Below are 20,711 nucleotides of genomic sequence, written 5' to 3'. Positions count from 1 at the left end.
TAAAATCAAACCAAATCACTTATCTAGAGACCTTTCAAGTTATCTACTTTTTTCTTTTTAATAAATCTTTCTCCGTGTTTTTTTTCTTTGAGAACTGTTTATAGAGATATACATTTTAGTTTAATTGGAAAACCAGCCCCCAAGAACCAATTCATTTTCTACATTATAAAACTATTGCATTCTTCCCTATATCCATTATTATAAATTGTTTACTATTCCTGACTCCCAAATATTCAAAAATTTCAAGCTGGTTTGTTGTTGAGTGTTAAGCACTGTATTTTCTCTTGAATTGCAATATTCATTATAGTTATCTTATTACATCTAAATTTACAAATGTTTGGCTGGGTGTGGTGGCCTGTAGTCCTAGTACTTTGGGAGGCCAAGGTGGGCAAACTGCTTGAGCTCAGGAGTTCAAGACCAGTCTGGGCAACACAGGGAGATCCCGTCTCCACAAAAAGACAAAAATTAGTAGTGGCCCATGCCAGCAGCCCTGGCTACTCAGAAAGCTGAGGTGAGAGAATCACTTGAGCCCGGGGGATTGAGGCTGCAGTGGGCCATGATCAGACCACTGCACTCCAACCTGGGTGACAGGGCAAAATCCTGTCTCAAAAAGATATATACAAATAAATAAAACTTTAAAAATAAATTTACAAATGTCCAAAACAACCACACTACACAGAACTAGGTTTCTATGCTGTCGAGGAATCTAATATTTCAGATTTATTTCTGGATTGGTGAAGGCGTGTTGGTGTTTCCTCACTGAAGTAGACAGCATGGTGTGTATTTGGTATTATTCAAGCCAAATAAAATGAAATGCAGTGGGATTTTTAACATTTTTAAAATGTTAATAATGTCTCACTATTTTGCCCAGGCTTGTCTCAAACTCCTGGGCTCAAGCAATCCTTCCCACCTTAGCCTCCCAAAGTGCTGGGATGACAGGTGTGAGCCACTGCACCTGGCCTAAAATTTTTACACTTACCCCACAAATAGTTAATTCTGATCAGGAATATTGACTATTACATCTAAAAAGTTCAATGGTGAGTTATAGTTATTATAAAAACAACATTGATTTATAAAGTAGACAGCATAATACAGATTCGGTCCTGTCCGTTTTTATGTCAACCTAGAAAGCACTAAACTTTGGGTATGTATAAGAGGAATTCAGTCATAAGTATAACTAAGTCATAAAATTATGGAGTTCTTGAACTCAGCAATGACAAGTAAAACCACAGAAACTATACTTCATTTAATCATGGAAAACAAAGTCAAAAACAAGAAACTCTGAATAGGGAATGTGATACTTAATTTTATCTGTCAACTTGGCGGGGCCACAGTGTGCCCAGAATATTTGGTCAAACATTATTCTAGTTATTTCTGTGAGACTGTTTTTGGAGGAGATTAACATTTAAATTGGTAGTCTCTGAGTAAAGCAAACTGTCCTCCATAATGTTTGTGGGCCTCATCCAATCTGTTGAAGGCCTGAATACAACAAAAGGACCAGCTTCATGAAGCAAGACAGAATTCTCCAGCAGGCTGCCTTCATCTGCAACATTGGCTCATCCTGATTCTACAACAGACTTTTCAAACTAGAACTGAACATCAGCTCTCCTGGGTCTCCAGCTTATTAACATTCAGACTGAAACTGCAGCATTGGCTCTCCAGGATCTCCAGTCTACCCTGCAGATCTTGGACCTGCCAGCCTCCATAACTGCCTGAGCCAATTCCTCATAATAAATCTCCTTAAATGTATCCACATGCACACAGATGCACGCACACACCCTCTTATTCTATTGGTTCTGAAGCTCTGGAGAACCCTGATACAGGCAAATTCATTAACTATTAATTTTTTTTTTTTGAGATGGAGTTTCACTCTTACCGCGCAGACTGGAGTACAGTGGTGCAATTTCAGCTCACTGCAACCTCCGTCTCCCAGATTCAAGCAACTCTCATGCCTCAGCCTCCTGAGTAGCTGGGATTACAGGCACCCGTCACCACGCCCAGCTAATTTTTGTATTTTTAGTAGAAAAGGGGTTTTGCCATGTTTGCCAGGCTGGTCTCGAACTCCTGACCTCAAGTGATCCACTCGCCTTGGCCTCTCAAAGTGGTAGGATTACAGGCATAAGCCAGCGTGCCTGGCCTAAATTAATTAATTTTTATGTTATGTTGAATTGCAGTCTTTTTATGGCACCTAAAGAAAACTATTGCTTCTATTTTAAAATTCACTTACATTTTCCTTCTTTCTGTCCATGCCTTTCTTTTTCCTACTCTTCTTATTTCCTTCAATGTTTTTGTTTTTTGATTCATTTTCTCAGATTTTTACTGTGTTAGCTTTTGAGCTTGAATTTAATTCATTTCCAGAGGTCATTACATATTAAGAAAACATTTTAAGTTTCATATCAAATAATCTGCCAGAAAGGACCAATCTTTACTTTCAGTATGGTAGTTCTTAAACTCATCTTTATACATAATTATAACAATTTTTGAGACCACAATTAGATATGAAGGGTAAATATGATACACTATACTCTAGTTATCAAGTCTTTCCAATTTAATCAATTTGAAATGAATACACTATTTCCAAATACTAAAAGTACAGTTACTTCATTTACATGTAAACACTTACTATCAATTGATATACAAAGGTTAACACAAAATTAATACAGTAAGATACAAGGAAAATAAACATTTATGAAAAGTCATCCCAAAAGCTTCCAAATTTAAAAGCAGTATATAAACAAGTAATTTTTTAAAATGTAAGCATAGGTTTGTGAGTCCTTGGCGTCTATAAACCTGGGTTCTTACCACATTATAATTTAATTATTCATCAGTTTAGCATGCCAATTTTCTGAAAAAAGGTGTTTATAAAAATGGATACTTACACAAGAGATTTTAAATGGTGCAAATGTTATGGGGTCTTCTCCATACAAAGGCCAATAGCGCTCACATTTTTTCTGTCATCCAAAAAAAAAAATAGTAAGTAATTCATATAAGATTTTCTTAAACTGTTATAAATATTTTGTGTCCTGGGGTTCTGTTTACTTCTACTTCCCCAAAACAGAAAAACTCACATTAGTAGGCACGGAGTTGAGAGAGTTTAGACTTACCCAATTGTTTTTAAAAATAGGCTACTGTGTCTTCTCCAAGAATAGTCATAAGAACCTTACCGACTTAAGCGCGTAACTGTTCATTGCTATCTGCCAGCTCTACAGAGTAAACCAAAGATCCTCCTCTAGGTAAGAAAAAGTAATTTTAAAAAAGTGTCTGGTACGAGGAGGTCCATTTGGTATAAAGGTTGCTAAGCAAGCTTTATTGCTTGGAACATGACAATCTCTATAAATATCCGGCTGAATTCTCATTAAATGTAAAATATGTGATGAAGAGTATTCTAGTTGGAATCAGAAGAATTTTCCAAGTACTAATTCTACTTCTTTATTGACCTTCAGTTTCTTTATCTGTAAAAACAGGAATAATAATCCTTATCTTACAGAGTTGTTGCATGTTTGTTAAATAAGAGTGTATTTCAAATGCACCATAGATGGTAAAACCCCTACACAAACATGATGTATTATTTTAACTATCCAATTTTATTTGAGATTACAGAAAGTGTAGTCAAATAATTTCTCCTCTTACCTTCCTATTTTAAACAGGTATAGAAAAAGAATATTAAATTTTCATCAATTTCTAATATCAAGCACCTCATCATTTCAGAAAATCAGGTAAGTGAATGAAAAGCCTAACTTTATGGAAGATAGAATGATTCAGATGTTAAGAAATGATGCATTTTGTATCAAGGCCCAATAAAATCCAAGTCTCCAAGTGACCATCTAGCTTAAATAAACCTTTTCAGCAGTGGGAAAAGCATTGGTTAATGAATTCCTAATTAAATCCTCACAGTTTCAAATATAGTAAATGGAGTTCTTACCTATAAGCTGAATGAACTATAAGTTGACAGTAATGCTCACAGAGAAACAAAGTAGAACTGTCTGGTATGTTGGGTTAGCTAGTATTTTAGAGGCTTAAAAACACAGGTAACTTCCAAATCTCATTTTCCAAGAGACATTTACAGAAAAATGATAAAATTAAATTCTTTTTTTTAGATAGGGTCTTGCTTTGTCACCCAGGCTGGAGTGTGCAGGGGCACAATCATGGCTCACTGCAGCCTCTACCTTTTGGGCTCAAGTGATCTTCCCACCTCAGCCTCCTGAGAAGCTGGGACCACAGGCGTGTGGTACCACACCCAGCTATGTTTTTTTTTTTTTTTTAATAGATGGAGGCCATCCGCAGTGGCTTATGCCTATAATCCCAGCACTTTGGGAGGCCAACGTGGATGGATCACTTAAGGCAAGGAGTTCAAGACCAGACTGGCCAACATGGCAAAACCTTGTCTCTACTCAAAAATACAAAAAAATTAGCCAGGCATGGTGGCACATGCCTTTAATCCCAGCTACTCAGGAGGCTGAGACATGAGAATCGTTTGAACCTGGGAGAGGGAGGTTGCAAAGAGCTGAGATCACGCCACTCCACTCAAGCCTGGGTGACAGAGCAAGACTGTCTCTCCCCACACACACACACAAAAAAGATTAAAAAAAAAAAAGAGAGATGGGGTCTTGCCATGTTGTCAAAGCTGGTCTCAAACTCCTGGACTCAAGCAATTCTCCCACCCTAGCCTCCCAAGTAGCTGGGATTACAGGCGTGAGCCACTACACTTGGACCTTAAATTCTTTCTGAGAGTTTAAAAAAATTCTTTTTAATCGGCCGGGCGCGGTGGCTCAAGCCTGTAATCCCAGCACTTTGGGAGGCCGAGACGGGCGGATCACGAGGTCAGGAGATCGAGACCATCCTGGCTAACACGGTGAAACCCCGTCTCTACTAAAATATACAAAAAATTAGCCGGGCGAGATGGCGGGCGCCTGTAGTCCCAGTTACTTAGGAGGCTGAGGCGAGAGAACGGCGTAAACCCGGGAGGCGGAGCTTGGCAGTGAGCTGAGATCCGGCCACTGCACTCCAGCCTGGGCGACAGAGCGAGACTCCGTCTCAAAAAAAAAACAAGTTGTAAGAGATTAATTTAGGTAAGAATAGAAAGTGCTGTGACTAACAACGTCCCTCATTCAGATGAGCAGTAATAAGATTATATTGTTACTTATATTCCTGGTATAAAACTAATAATGATATCAAAAACTATGTGTTAAATATCACATATACATAATCTCTAACACTGCAAGGTGGGTATTATTTCCTTTCAAACGTGAGGAAACAAGCTCAGAGTGAACTGTACTGCACTATGGTCAAAATGTTTGTAAAAGGTAGGTTTGTCTGATTTATTTATCTATGCTTTTTCTACCAAGTCACATTCAAAGTCAAGATCAAAGTCAAGGTTATCAAATAATTTCATAGGTCCTAACTCACTCATAATCTATTACTAACAAGACACAGTGAATCACAAAAACCTCAGCTTCAAAAAATTTGTACTCAATACTACTTGATTTTTTTTTTTTTTAATGAGACTGAGTCTCGCTCTGTCACCCAGGCTGGAGTGCAGTGGCACAATCTCGGCTCACTGCAAGCTCCGCCTCCTGGGTTCACACCATTCTCCTGCCTCAGCCTCCCAAGTAGCTGGGACTACAGGCGCCTGCCACCGCCCCGGTTAATTTTTTGTATTTTTAGTAGAGATGGGGTTTCACCATGGTCTCAATCTCCTGACCTCATGATCCGCCCACCTCGACCTCCCAAAGTGCTGGGATTACAGGCGTGAGCCACCGCGCCCGGCCTACTTGATTTTTCATCAATAATTTGATATATACTATGAGCTTACTAATATAATGAAAAGAGAAATACATCCTAAACCTTATCAGTAACTTAAAACATTAGGAGAGTGACATTTAAATTCTCTAAGATAATTGATTAATAATATTAACGTACATATTGACAACACTTAGATAACTTGATTACTTAATAATTTTTCAGTTTTTATATTTTCTCATTTTATTCACTTTCTGTCCAACATTACTTAATACTGACAAAGGAAATAGCTGGGAGTAATGGAATAAATTAAGGTTTCCCTACTGTTTATGCAACATAACTGAAAGATGTATCTTTTGCAATATATTACTTACTGGAAAAAATTAACATATTTACAAATTAAAGATAATTTTAACCATATTAATTACATTAGTATAAAAAAACTTTGAATAAAATCACTATGTAATTTGTAAGTTTGATTTGTATGTCATATTTATAGAAGACCACACTTTATAAGTTTTATTTAAATACAAATTATCTGTAACTCTATCATTACTTCCTACAGGGAGGACAGAATATGATGCTGTAGGACACCAGAACAGTTTTGAAATAAATTTTACTTCAACATAGCATAAAAATACCAATGTTAGAAAATCAGGGTAAGAAATTATCTTCTCTCAGCTTTGAAGATAGGAAACAAACAAAATATACTGTGGTATTAACAGACTCATCAAAATATTCAGGCCTGGTGCGGTGGATTACACGGGATTACATGCTTGTAATCCCAGCACTTTGCGAGACAGAGGCAGTCAGATCACCTGAGGTCAGGAGTTTGAGACCAGCCTGGCCAACACAGTGAAATCCCACCTCTACTAAAAATACAAACATGAGCTGAGCCTTGGTGGTAAGTGCCTGTAGTCCCAGCTACTCAAGAGGCTGACGCAGGAAAACCGCCTGAACCCGGGAGATGGAGGTTGCAGTGAGCCGAGATTGTGCCACTGCACTCCAGCCTCACTGACAGAGCAGGACTCTGTCTCACCATCTCAAAACAAACAAACAAATGAACAAAAATTCAAACCATATATTAATAACCAGATTTTTTCAAACGTATTTTCACTTGTTCAATTTTATTCCTATTTAAAAATACCTCTCTATTTCAGTCCACAGATGGTATTCTACTTACAACACCACTGAATATTTGAAGATTATTAAGTAACAATACATAATTAATTATTGTTAAGTACAGGAATACCTCATTTTCCTGTGTTTCTCAGATCCTGCATATTTTACAAATTGAAGTTTTGTGGCAACCCTGCACCAAGCAAGTATATTGGTATCATTTTTTCAACAGCATATGCTCACTTCAGGTCTGTCACATTTTGGAAACTCTTGCAGTATTCAAAACTTTTTCATTATGATGATATCTGTTACTGTAATCTTATCAGTGATGTCTGAAGTTACTACTCTGTTTTTGGGTGCTACAAACTGCTCCCATATAAAATGGCAAACTTCATCAACAGATGTTGTGAGCGTTCTCACTGTTCCATTGACAAGCTTTTGTACCCTCTCTCTTCCTCTCCTTGGGCTTTCCCATTTCCTGAGACACAGTATTGAAATTACACTAACTAATAACCCTACAATGGCCTCAAAGTGTTCAAGTGAAAAGGGTCACAAACTTTTCACTTTAAGTAAAAAAGCTAAAAATGATTAAGCTTAGTGAAGAAGGTATGTTGAAAACTGAGATAGGCAGAAAGGTAGGCCTCTTGTACTCAACAGCCAAGTTTAGAATGCAAAGGAAAAGCTCTTGAAGGACATTAAAAGAACTACTCCAGGAAACACACAAACAATTAAATAGTTGTCAAACAGCCTTATTGCTTACATGGAGAAAGTTTTAGTGGTCTAAAAGATCAAACTAGCTACAACATTTCTACAAGCCAAAGCCTAATCCAGAGCAAGGAGCTAACTTCCTTCATTTCTATAAAGTGTGAGAAAGCTGCAGAAGGAAAGTTAGAAGATAGCAAAGGCTGGTTCATGAAGTTTAAGGAAAGAAGCTGTCCCCATAACATAAAAGTGCAAGATGGAGCACCAAATTCTGATGTAGAAGCTGCAGCAAGTTACCCAAAGATCTGAGCTAAGAGCACTGATGAAACAAGCTATACTAAATGACATATTTTCAGTATGGATGAAACAGCCTTATACTGGAAGAAGATGCCATCTAGGACTTTTAGAGCTAGAGAAAATAAGTCAATGCCTAGCTTCAAAGCTAGGCAAAAAAAAACCAGGCTGACTCTCTTGTTAGGGGTTAATGCAGCTGGTGACATTAAGTTGAAGCCAATGCTCATTTACCATTCTGAAAATCCTAAGGGCTCTAAAAATCATGCTAAATGTACTCTGTCTGTGCTCTATAAATGGAATACGGCCTGGATGTCAGCACATCTGTTTTTGTTTTTTCAACCCCACCCCCAGCCCATCCCTATTGCATGGTTTGAGGAATATTTTAAGCTCATTACTGGGGACTACTGGTTGGAAAAAAAAAATTCCTTTCAAAATATTTCTGTTTACAATCCACCTGGTCACCCAAAAGCTCTGATGGACATGTACAAGGAGATTAATACGTTTTCATGCCTGCTAACACAACATCCACTCTAGAGCCCATGGATCAAGGAGTAATTTCGAGTTTCAAGTCTTATTATTTAAGAAACATATTTTGTAAAGCTAAAGCTGCCATAAATAATGATTACTCTGATGGGTCTAGGGAAAGTGAACTGAAAACCTTCTGGAAAGGATTCAGCATTCTAGATGCTATTAATTACATTAATGATTCGTGGGAGGTTGAAATATCAACATTAACACGAGTTTGGAAAAAGTTAATTCCAACCCTCGTGATAACTTTGAGGGGTTCAAGACTTCAGTAGAGGAAGTAACTGCAAATGTGGTGGAAACAACAAGAGAATTAGAAGTGGAGCCTGAAGATGGAACTGAATTGCCACAATCTCATGATAAAACCTGGAATGGATGAGGAGTTGCCTCTTATGGATGAGAAAAGAAAGTGGTTTCTTGAGATGGAATCTACTTTCTTGAGATGGAATATACTTTTGGTGAAGATGCTGTGAACACTGTTGAAATGACAACAAAGGATTTTAGGACATTACATCAACTTAGTTGATAAAGCAGTGGAAGGGGTTGAAAGGACTGACTCCAATTTTCAAAGTAGTTCCACTGTGGGTAGAACAGCAATCGCTGTTGGTATCAATCAGCAGGACACGCCACAGAGTATTCTTTCATGAAAGGAAGAGACAATCAATGTGGCAAACTTCACTGCTTTCTTATTTTACGTATTTAGAGGTGGAGACTCCCTCTGCCCAGGCTGGAGTACAGTGGCATAATCATAGCTCACTGCAGCCTCAACCTTCTGGGCTCAAGTGATCCTCCTACGTTCGCCTCCCAAAGTGCTGGGATTACAAATGTGAACTACCATTCCTGGTCCTGTCTTCTACCAAAAATTGCCACAGCTACCCCAACCTTCAGCAAACGCCACCTTGATGAGTCAGCAGCCATCGACATCAACAAAACCCTTGACCAGCATAAAGATTACAACTAGCTGAAGGCTCAGATGATCATTAATGTTTTTTAGCAATAAATTATTTTTAAATTAAGGCATGGAAGGCCGGGCGCGGTGGCTCACACCTGTAATCCCAGCACTTTGGGAGGCCGAGGTCGGCAGAACACCTGAGGTCAGGAATTCGAGACCAGCCTGGCCAATGTGGTGAAATCCCGTCTCTACTAGAACTACAAAAATTAGCCAGGTGTGGTGGGACATGCCTAAAATCCCAGCTACTCAGGAGGCTGAGGCAGGAGAATCACTTGAACTGGGGAGACAGAGGTTGCAGTGAGCCAAGATCGTACCACTGCACTCCAGCCTGGGCAACAGAGCAAGACTCTGTCTAGAAAAAAAAAAAAAAATTAAGGCATGAAGTGTTTTACAGGTATAATGCTACTGAACATTTAACAGACTATAATACAGTATAAATGTAACTTTTATATGTACTAAAAAAACAAAAAATTTGTTTGAATTGCCTTATTGTGGTGGTCTGGAACTGAACCTATAATATCTTTGAGGTATGCCTGTGTGTGATAAAATATACTTACAAAATATAAAAGAAAACAACATGCTTGAGAGATTATTTTGTCCCTTGTATGAAAAAAAGCAACAGCAGAACCCCAATATAAAAGAAGTATTTACATTAACTGCTTATGTTCAGACTATAATAATAAAAGAACAAGAATATTTATCCCCAAAAATGAAATAATAAGAGGAATAGATTGTACATACCCTTCCCATCTCAAATTCTCGGCAGGCCATTACAATGATCTAAAAAGTGATGGTGGGGAGTGAGATAAAGAATGTATCAGTTAAACACAATTTTACTTTTTAATAAAATACAAATTTCAAGAATTTTGCACCCTGAGAAGTATAATTGGCTTGCCTAAAAAAGTAGTTTCAATATTAAACGTGTAAGTTAAAGAAATTATCAAAATTAGACTTTCTAAACAAAGGCTAACTATATAGCAACAAATTAAATTGGTTCCAGTTAACATGATTTTTTTGGTTTGAATTAAATTATGTGAATCTTATAGATTTACTTTGTGACTTCTGAAATTATATTAAAATACCACTTTTAGGATATTTACCTAATTATAAATAGCACTATTAATTAAAAATACATTTATAATATTTAAATATTGAATGCATTTAACACAATTTTAAAAGGTGATCACACCTGTTTTTCCCCATTTTATAATGTACACTTTCAAACACACAGCATAGCTGAGAGAATTTTACAGTAAACATTGTATAGCCATCATCTATATTCTATCATTAACATCTCACCATGTTTCATCACATAGCTATCCTCTATCAATCCATCATTTTAAAAATGCATTTCAAAGTTAAGTTTTGAACATCAGTATACTCTCCCCAAAAATACTTCAGCATGCATATTATTATCTAGGACACAATAATTTTTTTTTTTTTTGAGACAGAGTCTCGCTCTGTCACCCAGGCTAGAGTGCAATGGCACGATGTCAGCTCGCTGCAAGCTCCGCCTCCCGGGTTCACGCCATTCTCCTGCCTTAGCCTCCTGAGTAGCTGGGACTACAGGCGCCCGCCACCACACCTAGCTAATTTTTTGTATTTTTAGTAGAGACAGGGTTTCACTGTGTTAGCCAGGATGGTCTCGATCTCAACCTCATGATCCGCCCGCCTTGGCCTCCCAAAGTGCTGGGATTACAGGCATGAGCCACAGCACCCGGCCAATCTAGAATATAATTTTTATATTGTTTCCAGTATTTTTCCCTTGAGGTAAATTTTACATATAATGAGATGCACAAATCCTAAAGTGAACGTTCTCCAAGTATGGACAAATGCACTCATCTGTGCAACACAAATCTTATCAGGACACAGCATGTTTCCATCATCCAGAAAGTTTCTTCATGATCTTTCTCAGTCAATCCCCAAGCACATCTAGTTTTTAAAGTGAAGTACAGCAAATACAAATAACTGGAAAAGTGCCCCCCTTTTATTAATCTTTCAAAGACCACAGGATGTCAATGCTTTAGAATCACTACAATTCCATAAAAAAGCCATAAGACAGAAATGAAAGTTCCACATTACTGATTTTCCACATCCACACAAAGAAAAGTATCAGTGCACATGGTTAGGTTTCAAGAGTATTACAGAGCAGTATAGGGTAGCTCTTTGCAGTATTCTAACTAATCTCTCTGCTTCTAAATCTAAGGACACATTATTTCCCTTCATCCAAAAGAATAAGAGGGCAATGAATGAACTCCAGGGGCAGATGAAATTCTCTTACACTGTATATTTATAGTTTATTTATAGTTAGGTGTTTATATATATTTTCTGAGAAGAGGGACTTAAATGAGTATAACTGTACTATCAATTATTTTACTGACCTATTAGAGCACTAATCCTTTTCTGATTTTTATAAGTTGTTTGATAGTTGTATCATTACTTACTAACTTAGGACAAAATTTAAATTGTTATCACACCTTCTTCTTAAAATATTTAGCCTAGTTTGTAAAAATTTAATAAGACATCCTAAAAATGTACCCATCTTTTTAGTAAACATCAGCAATAAGTAAACATAATTATGGATTTTAAAAAAATCCCCTCATTCCTTATTCAGTAAAGCATCCTATATCATTACATATGTATTTCTCAAAATTTATTGTGAAAAGTAAATTACTTACCACAACATTATATTCCCATATCATCCTCCAAAAATCTATTACTGTATTTGCTAAAGGTCCTTGAGTTGCTACATATGCTTTTGGCCCATAGACGCCCTAAAAATGGTTAAAAGCAAATTTCACATTTATTTTGATTACCAAAAATATTTCATTATCCAAAATAAAAGGTTTCAAATTGTATTAGTAATACTGTTGTTTTAACTCAAATCATTTCTAAATAATGTGTCTTTCATAGTATATTGAAACATGACAAAATATATTCAATCCACTTAAGCTTTTGATGACTGCTATTACTTTTGTGTGTTTACTGGATATGATGCACAGAATAGGTATTTAAGAACCGCCTTATGCCAATTAAAAATTATTACTTATCTAGGCATTAAAAACAAAAGCCCTGATACCTACTTAACAAAGCTAACTGTGGCAGAAATACAGAGCATGCTCTGATTCTAAAACAATACTAAAACTAGTAAAGAGTTCTTTCTTAGTTTCTTCCATAGCTACCTTCCATTATCTATTCAACTCTGAAGTTTACCAAGCATCTACCATACACGTTTTTAATAATGAACATGAGAATATACCAAACAGGGTCACTGACTAAACTGGCACATAACTGACTCATACAATGAATCAGTGTCATTAAGCATAATTAAAAACTATAACTTTTAACAAACACCCTTATAAAAGAATATGAACACTGACAACATCTGAAATAGCAAACTATCAATTTATTAGTTTTTATTTAAGGTATTAATTTTGGTTTTTAACTTTGTTTAAAAAAGAAATTTTTGTTTAAAACCATGACTGCTGAATATTGACATAGATATTAACTTTACCACATAAACTTTTTTTTTTTTTTGAGGCAGAGTCTCGCTGCGTCACCCAGACTGGAGAGCAGTGGTGTGATCTCGGCTCACTGCAACATCCACCTCCCGGGTTCAGGCGATTCTCCTGCCCCAGTCTCCCGAGAAACTAGGATTACAGGCATGTGCTACCACGACCAGCTAATTTTTGCATTTTTAGTAGAGACTGGTTTTTCCCATGTTGGCCAGGCTGGTCTCGAGCTCCTGACCTCAGGTGATCCACCCGCCTAGTCTCCCAAAGTGCTGGGATTACAGACGTGAGCCACCGTGCCTGGCCTTACATAAACTTTTATCAGTTAACATTTTTATCAACACAAACATGAAAATATGTATAGACACCATATATAAAATAATTGAAAATTACATTATCATTATCACTTGAAAGATTCAAAAACACAGATTAGCTGATGGAAAAAAAGCCTTTTATTTAAACTGAATCAAGTGGCAGTTTGCATCTATCTCTATTGATAACTATAAACAACTTGACGCTGGGTGCGGTGGCTTAAGCCTGTAATCCTAGCACGTTGGCAGGCAGAGGTGGGCTGATCACAGGTCAGGAGATCAAGACCATCCTGGCTAACACAGTGAAACCCCATCTCTACTGAAAATACAAAAAATTAGCTGGGAGTGGTGGCGGGCGCCTGTAGTTCCAGCTACTTGGGAGGCTGAGGCAGGAGAATGGCGGGAACCTGGGAGGCGAGCTTGCAGTGAGCCGAGAAAGAGCCACTGCACTCCAGCCTGGGTGACAGAGCGAGCCTCCATCTCAAAAAGAATTCGACTGCTTTTCATCAAAGGGTATCCAAACAAAGGTTATAAAAAAGAGACTATTTAATCTTGGATTTTGGGTTGCCACCCAAAACAGTGACAACTGTCAAAAGTTGTACATTTAAGGCTATGTTCTAGAATTTTAAATCAGTATTATCCAGTAATCCCACCCCTAGTAATTTATGCTAGGAAATTATTCAAAAGAACAAAGATGTTTACTGTAATATTATTATTTTAAAAATCTGGGCCGGGCGCGGTGGCTCAAGCCTGTAATCCCAGCACTTTGGGAGGCCGAGACGGGTGGATCACGAGGTCAGCAGATCGAGACCATCCTGGCTAACATGGTGAAACCCCGTCTCTACTAAAAAATACAAAAAACTAGCCGGGCGAGATGGCGGGCGCCTGTATCCCAGCTACTGGGAGGCTGAGGCAGGAGAATGGCGTGAACCCGGGAGGCGGAGCTTGCAGTGAGCTGAGATCCGGCCACTGCACTCCAGCCTGGGCGGCAGAGCGAGACTCCGCCTCAAAAAAAAAAAAAAAAAAAAAAAAAATCTGGAAACAACCTATATGGGTCAACAACATGTTCATTTGTGCACACAAAACCAAAGGGATAACTGAGAAAATAATTTAGTAATAAGTAAGACTTCCATGGGAAAGAAGAAATAAAAAAGAAAATGTTATCTCCGCTATAACAAAACTAAGTACAAACTATTTATCTATATGAATAAGGAGGCTAGAAGGAAAGCATATAAAAACGATGTGCCAGGGCAGTGGTTTTATTTTTATTTCTTTTGCTGCTGGTATCACGTCCGAGCAATTCAAAAAGGTTTTACGAAACTAGTATGTAGAAAGACATTAATATGGCAGAGAAACACCATTTGAAGTTAGTACATACCTTTATAAAATTTGCATTGATATAGTCTGAATCTTGTGAAGGAGTCTTTAATGTCAATTTAACTCGGCTGTGATCAACTGCAAGAAAAAAATACATAAAATATGTATGGCTGACATACAGGTATTTTCTAATGAAGCGTAAGTAAGGTTAAATAGACAGCTTAAGAACATTTACTTTACAAAACAATGGATGCAAATGGAGTAATTTCTAACATTACACTGAAAGGAAATACAATAAATTTTCAGACAACCACTACCTGGCGGGCACCTGTAATCCCAGCTACTCTGGAGGCTAAGGCAGGAGAATCACCTGAACCTGGCCGGGAGGCAGAAGTTGCAGTGAGCCAAGATTGCGCCATTGCACTCCAGCCTGGGCAACAGAGCAAGACTCTGTCTTAAAACAAAACAAAACAGCAACAGCAGCAAAAAAAACACCACCACCAGTGACGTAAAGCAGTGTATTAAAGTTGCAATAGGAATCATCTCTGGAACTCTTTTAAAATGCAAATTCCAGGACATTATCCCTGATTTACTAGGGCAGAGTCTAGGTATTTCAGCCTCTGCAGCTTTTAACAAACATACCAGGTGGCTGATGAATACTAACCAGTGATACAGAAGCCCATATGCTAAAATTCTTATTAAAAAATCTAACTTTCATATTTCACAAGAAACTATAAAAAGTAAATTATAACAAATTAATGAATTGAGATTATATATAAAAAGTGCTCAACACTGCTCTGGCTAATAATAGTCATTATTAGGTAATGTAGCTTAGAGTAAAAAAACTTTACAAAAAAATTTTATGAAGTATATTTTTCTTTTACATTTTTATTGATTTGTTTTTTAAAGGAATATGTTTATAATTTTAAAAAATTAGACCTTAAAGAAAAGTATAAAATGAAAAGCCTCCCCTGCCCTTCAGTTCCAGGGCTCTCTCCCATCAAGATACTATATTAAAGTTTTTTTGCCCCTTCCAAGTGTACTTATTACACATATAGCTATATACTTTGAAAAACTACTACACAAATGCAAACATCCTATACATGCTGCTCTGTATCATTACTTTTCAGTTTATAGTATATCCCGGAACTCTTCCCAAAGCACAAAAAGATTTACTTTATTATTTTTACTATTATTTTAAAATACAGAGACAAGGTCTCGCTCTGTCACCCAGGCTGCAGTACAGCGGTGCGATCATAGCTCATTAGAACTGAAAACTGCTGGGCTACTGATCTTTCTGCTTCAGGCTCCCAGTGTTTGGATTACAGGTGTGAGCCACTGCACTCAGCTTGCACTAGCCTATCTCACTCTTTTTAGCTTAACAGAGAATTCCATCCTGTGAATGCTTCATTCTTTATTTAGCTACTCTACTGATGGGCCATTTTTTTTCCTATGAAAAACATTACTACGGCCGGGCGCGGTGGCTCAAGCCTGTAATCCCAGCACTTTGGGAGGCCGAGACGGGCGGATCACGAGGTCAGGAGATCGAGACCATCCTGGCTAACACGGTGAAACCCCGTCTCTACTAAAAATACAAAAACTAGCCGGGCGAGGTGGCGGGCGCCTGTAGTCCCAGCTACTCGGGAGGCTGAGGCAGGAGAATGGCGTAAACCCGGGAGGCGGAGCTTGCAGTGAGCTGAGATCCGGCCACTGCACTCCAGTCCGGGAGACAGAGCGAGACTCCGCCTCAAAAAAAAAAAAAAAAAAAAAAAAGAAAAACATTACTACAGTGAACACTAATGTACATATAGCTGTTACCAGCATTGCTGTAGGGTAAATTCCTAACAGAGGAATTGCTACTTGCCTTCTAAAAGGTATGTAACAATTTATACAGGGTTATTTAATAAGGGTGACTGGATATTACCAAACTTTTCGTCACTGACAAACCAAAAAGTAAAAAGATCTTGATTTAATTTCCATTTCTTGAATTTTGCAAAGGATTGTATGTTTTAATATATTTACTGGTTATGTGTACTTCTTTTTCCATAAACCACTTGTTTATATCCTTTGCCCATTTTTCCATGTCTGTTTTGTCCTATTGATTTTTATGAAATCTATGCAAAAAGAAAAATCAGCCCTCTGTCACAGGAAGTGCAAATAGTTTTTTCCAGTTTGTGCTGATGTTTAAAACTTTTTATTTAGAATTAATTTTAGATTTATAGAAAAACTGCAAAAATAGCACAGAGAATTTCCATATACCTCTCACTGAGCGTCCTCTAATAGTAACATATTATATAACCATAGGACAATGATCATAATACCACAAAATCAACAGTTATAAAACTATTAATTAAAGAAGACTATACAAATCAGTGTTTTTTTAATCTTTTTTCTCTTTCAAGGATCTCATATTAAATTTAACTTTTAGTGGCCAGGCATAGTGGCTCACACCTGTAATCCCAGCCAAGGTGGGCGGATCACCTGAGATCAGGAGTTTGAGACCAGCCTGGCCAACATGGCGATACCCCATCTCTACTAAAAATACAAAAAAAAAAAAAATTGGCAGGGCATCGTGGTACATGCCTGTAATCCCAGCTACTCGGGAGGCTGAGGCGGGAGAATTGCTTGAACCCAGGAAGGGTAGGTTGTGGTAAGCCGAGATCGCGCCACTGCACTCCAGCCTGGATGACAGAGTGTGACTCCATCTCAAGATAATAATAATAATAATTTTTACTTCTCTTTAGTCTCCTTCAACCTAAAAAAAGTTTCTCTGATTTTTTTTTAAATGACTGGAATGAAGTTATGAATTTTTGGTAATACCACTGAATGATGTTGTGTCCTTCTCAGTACAACACATCAGGGGATACATGATATACATATGCTTCAGTACTTGTGATGTTAACCTTGGTCACTTGGTTAATATGGTATTGCTTGGTTACCAAAAGGGAAAGTTACTGCCTTTCCCTTTTATAATTAGTAAGTAGTTGAGGTTAGATGCTTTCAGATTATGAAATCCTAAAGAAGTAGAATTGCCTAGTATTCATTGTTTCTGGATTAGAAGGGACTGTAACATATAACATATAAAATGCCATTATTATTATCACATTATAATCCCTTCTAATCAATGAATGAATATCAAAGGCAGTTAAAATACAAAAGGAAACACTGAAATGTTAACAGACATGAATAAACTACTTAGCAAAGTATTAAAGAACAACTAATAGGCCGGGCGCGGTGGCTCAGGCCTGTAATCCCAGCACTTTGGGAGGCCGAGACGGGCGGATCACGAGGTCAGGAGATCGAGACCATCCTGGCTAACACGGTGAAACCCCGTCTCTACTAAAAAAATACAAAAACTAGCCGGGCGAGGTGGCGGGCGCCTGTAGTCCCAGCTACTCTGGAGGCTGAGGCAGGAGAATGGCGGGAACCCGGAGGCGGAGCTTGCAGTGAGCTGAGATCCAGCCACTGCACTCCAGCCTGGGCGACAGAGCGAGACTCCGTCTCAAAAAAAAAAAAAAAAAAAAAGAACAACTAATAGTCACTAATTTATTTTTCACTGGCTCAAATTTTATACATAGCACTAAGGCCCAGTTCTGCTAATTTAATTGATAAATTTACTTTTAAAAAATATTCTTTAGAAATTTGTAGAAGAGACATATAAGGAGGATATACTTGCTTCTGGTGCAATTACTCATCTCCTCACTGTATTCTAAGAAACAGAATGTTTACAACATGTTTGTCAATGCTCTGTTGCTCTGTCATTTATTTCATGCCACCTTACATGTCCCATCCCCCTTTTTATATGCCATTTGGGATAGGAAATACACATACAAAAAAAAGCTATGCTTCTGGAAAATGAGAATAGAATATTCAGTGGTTAGGATAATGATGGCTGAATAACTACAGGAAGCTTCCTCTTATCATGTTTGCCAGTAATAAGGGGTCTCAGTTAATTACCCTTATTCACATGGCATATTAGCCTCTATTCAAAGTATCTCAAAGGCAGAATACAATAGTTGGTTTACCACTGGGTCCTCAGTAAAGTTTCAGGTGACCCTAAATCCAAATGAGAACAGTTACTCCCAAATAATAGTTAGGACTGGTGCCAGGCTGGCTACATGCAGGCTGGTAATTTCCTTTTTTAAAAAATTTTCTAAGATGGAAAATTTTAAGCATACACTAAAATAGAAAAGTATAACGAATCTTTGTATATCCATTACCCAGCTTCAATAATTATCAACATTTTGCCAATCTGATTTCATCTACCCCAATCATTTAACAGCTGGGGAAAGCAAATTAAAATCCAAGATTTCTGGAGTACTACGTCTTACAGTAAGTTTAATTCAGTAAATTAAAAATGGGGCACAGAAATACCCTTTTTAAAACTCCCCATTTAAATTCTACAGGCAAATTTGGTAGTCACTGCTTTCTATTATGTACTCACAGCATATTAGATTTTAAAATCAACATTATGCTACTTACAGCATATCATGTGTATTTTGATTTTTTTTGGCATTTTAAATGTGAATTTTAGTATCATTCATCCAACAAATATTTATTGCGTGTAATAAGCACAATAATGTTGTTCATATATCCATAGTAAAGTAATAGCAAGGAAAGGGAGTAAAGAACATCTTGAGGATATCAGCAGTCTTCAGAGCTGTGACAAGCTGAGTCTCAGGGAATGAGAAGTTTGCCAACTGATTAAAAAGAAAACAAAATAGGGCATTATAGATAGCATAAAAAATAGCTTCAAAAATATAGAATTAATAAAAAATAGCTACCATGGAATGAACGTTTCCTCTAAGCAAAGAATTTTATCCTCACCACACACCCATGGAGATAGAAGTTATTATCGCTATGCACAGAGGTATGCCCAAATCACAAAACTGAGGTGGCAGCGCCACATTTGAAACTGGGGTTGTCTGATTTCAAAGCCAAGGCTCTGGGTCTAAATAAGTACATGTACTGAAGAGGTGTGAAGCAACATGGGACTACTGGAAGAAAGAAGCGGTGAGCAACAAGGCTGAAAATGTAGCCACCTGTTCTCACTCACTTGACCATAGAGCAAAGAAGGGGTGGCTTGGAATTGGAGTATGGAACAAATGCATGATTTCAAATAAACGAGTGGATATCCATCCCAGTTCTGTCCATTTTGAAAAGGCCTAGAAGCAATGACACACCAAGCCCTGTTCAATGGTGGGGTCATCCAGGACTTTCAGGATTGCTCCCCACCCTCCCAGCTGGCTTTTCGGCCACAGCAGACCGGGTGTCCTTCACCTGCCTGCGTCTTCTGTAGTTTGTTAAGCAGCACCCTTAGCTCCTGTGACACCTTAGGGAGAAAGCCACAGCACTTGTGATGTTGGGCCAGCATTAACACCCAGCAAAGTGCTGGGAACTAGAAGTAGCGAGAAAGAACTTGGGTGGCTATTTTAATATTCTTCACTGGTGCTCTTTTTTTTTTTCTGAGACGGTATCTAGCTCCATCACCCAGGTTGGAGTGCATTGGCACCATCTTGGCAACCTCTGCCTCCAGGTTCAAGTGATTCTCCTGCCTCAGTCTCTTGAGTAGCTGGGACTACAGGCATGTGCCATCATGCCCAGTTAATTTTTGTATTTTTAGTAGAGGCGGGGTTTCACCATATTGGCCAGGCTGGTCTTGATCTCCTGACCTCAAGTGATCCGCCCGCTTCAGCCTACCAGTTGTGGGATTACAGACGTGAGCCACCACGCCCGGCCAGACTGGTGCTCTTATTAAGCACATTTAGAAATAATCTAAATATTAAAAAAATGAAAGCAATTATTTCTCTCCATGGTTTTGCTAGCTATCCATCCAAGAGAAACAAAATCATAGGTCCACATAGAGAGTTGTATGACACATTCACAGTAGCATTATTCAATATGTTCATCATCCATATGATGGAATATTATTCAACAACAAAAAGGAATGAACTATTGATGCATGCTACATCATGAATGAATCTTTAAAATGTGTTAATGAGACACTTTGGGAAGCCGACGGGGGCGGATCACGGGGTCAGGAGTTCCAGACCAGTCTGGCCAACATAGTGAAACTCTGTCTCTACTAAAAATACAAAAAATTAGCCAGGCATGGTGGTGTGCGCCTGTAATCCCAGCTACTCAGGAGGCTGAGGCAGAAGAATCACGTGAACCTGGGAGGCGGAGGTTGCAGTAAGCCGAGATCGTGGCACTGCACTCCAGCCTGGGTGACAGAATGAG

At 38.0% G+C, this 20,711-nt stretch overlaps 1 protein-coding gene across 2 annotated transcripts in view; it reads right to left on the bottom strand.

Moving 5' to 3' along the window:
- PTPN12 (protein tyrosine phosphatase non-receptor type 12) overlaps nt 1-20,711 on the bottom strand; it is a 106,926-nt gene that overhangs the window by 48,138 nt on the left and 38,077 nt on the right. For both annotated transcript variants that reach the window (XM_033194503.1, XM_033194504.1), the window contains exons 3-6: nt 14,533-14,609; nt 12,010-12,105; nt 10,073-10,111; nt 2,880-2,951 (exon numbers count right to left, since the gene is read on the bottom strand). In XM_033194503.1, coding sequence (XP_033050394.1) covers nt 2,880-2,951; nt 10,073-10,111; nt 12,010-12,105; nt 14,533-14,609 — 284 coding nt within the window. The remainder of the gene's footprint in view (nt 1-2,879; nt 2,952-10,072; nt 10,112-12,009; nt 12,106-14,532; nt 14,610-20,711) is intronic.

The sequence above is a fragment of the Trachypithecus francoisi genome, unplaced genomic scaffold, assembly GCF_009764315.1.
Source record: "Trachypithecus francoisi isolate TF-2019V2 unplaced genomic scaffold, Tfra_2.0 Lachesis_group4, whole genome shotgun sequence".
NCBI lineage: Eukaryota > Metazoa > Chordata > Mammalia > Primates > Cercopithecidae > Trachypithecus > Trachypithecus francoisi.
Note: the sequence above shows the minus strand (reverse complement) of the source record. Positions and strands in the feature narration are given on the sequence as shown.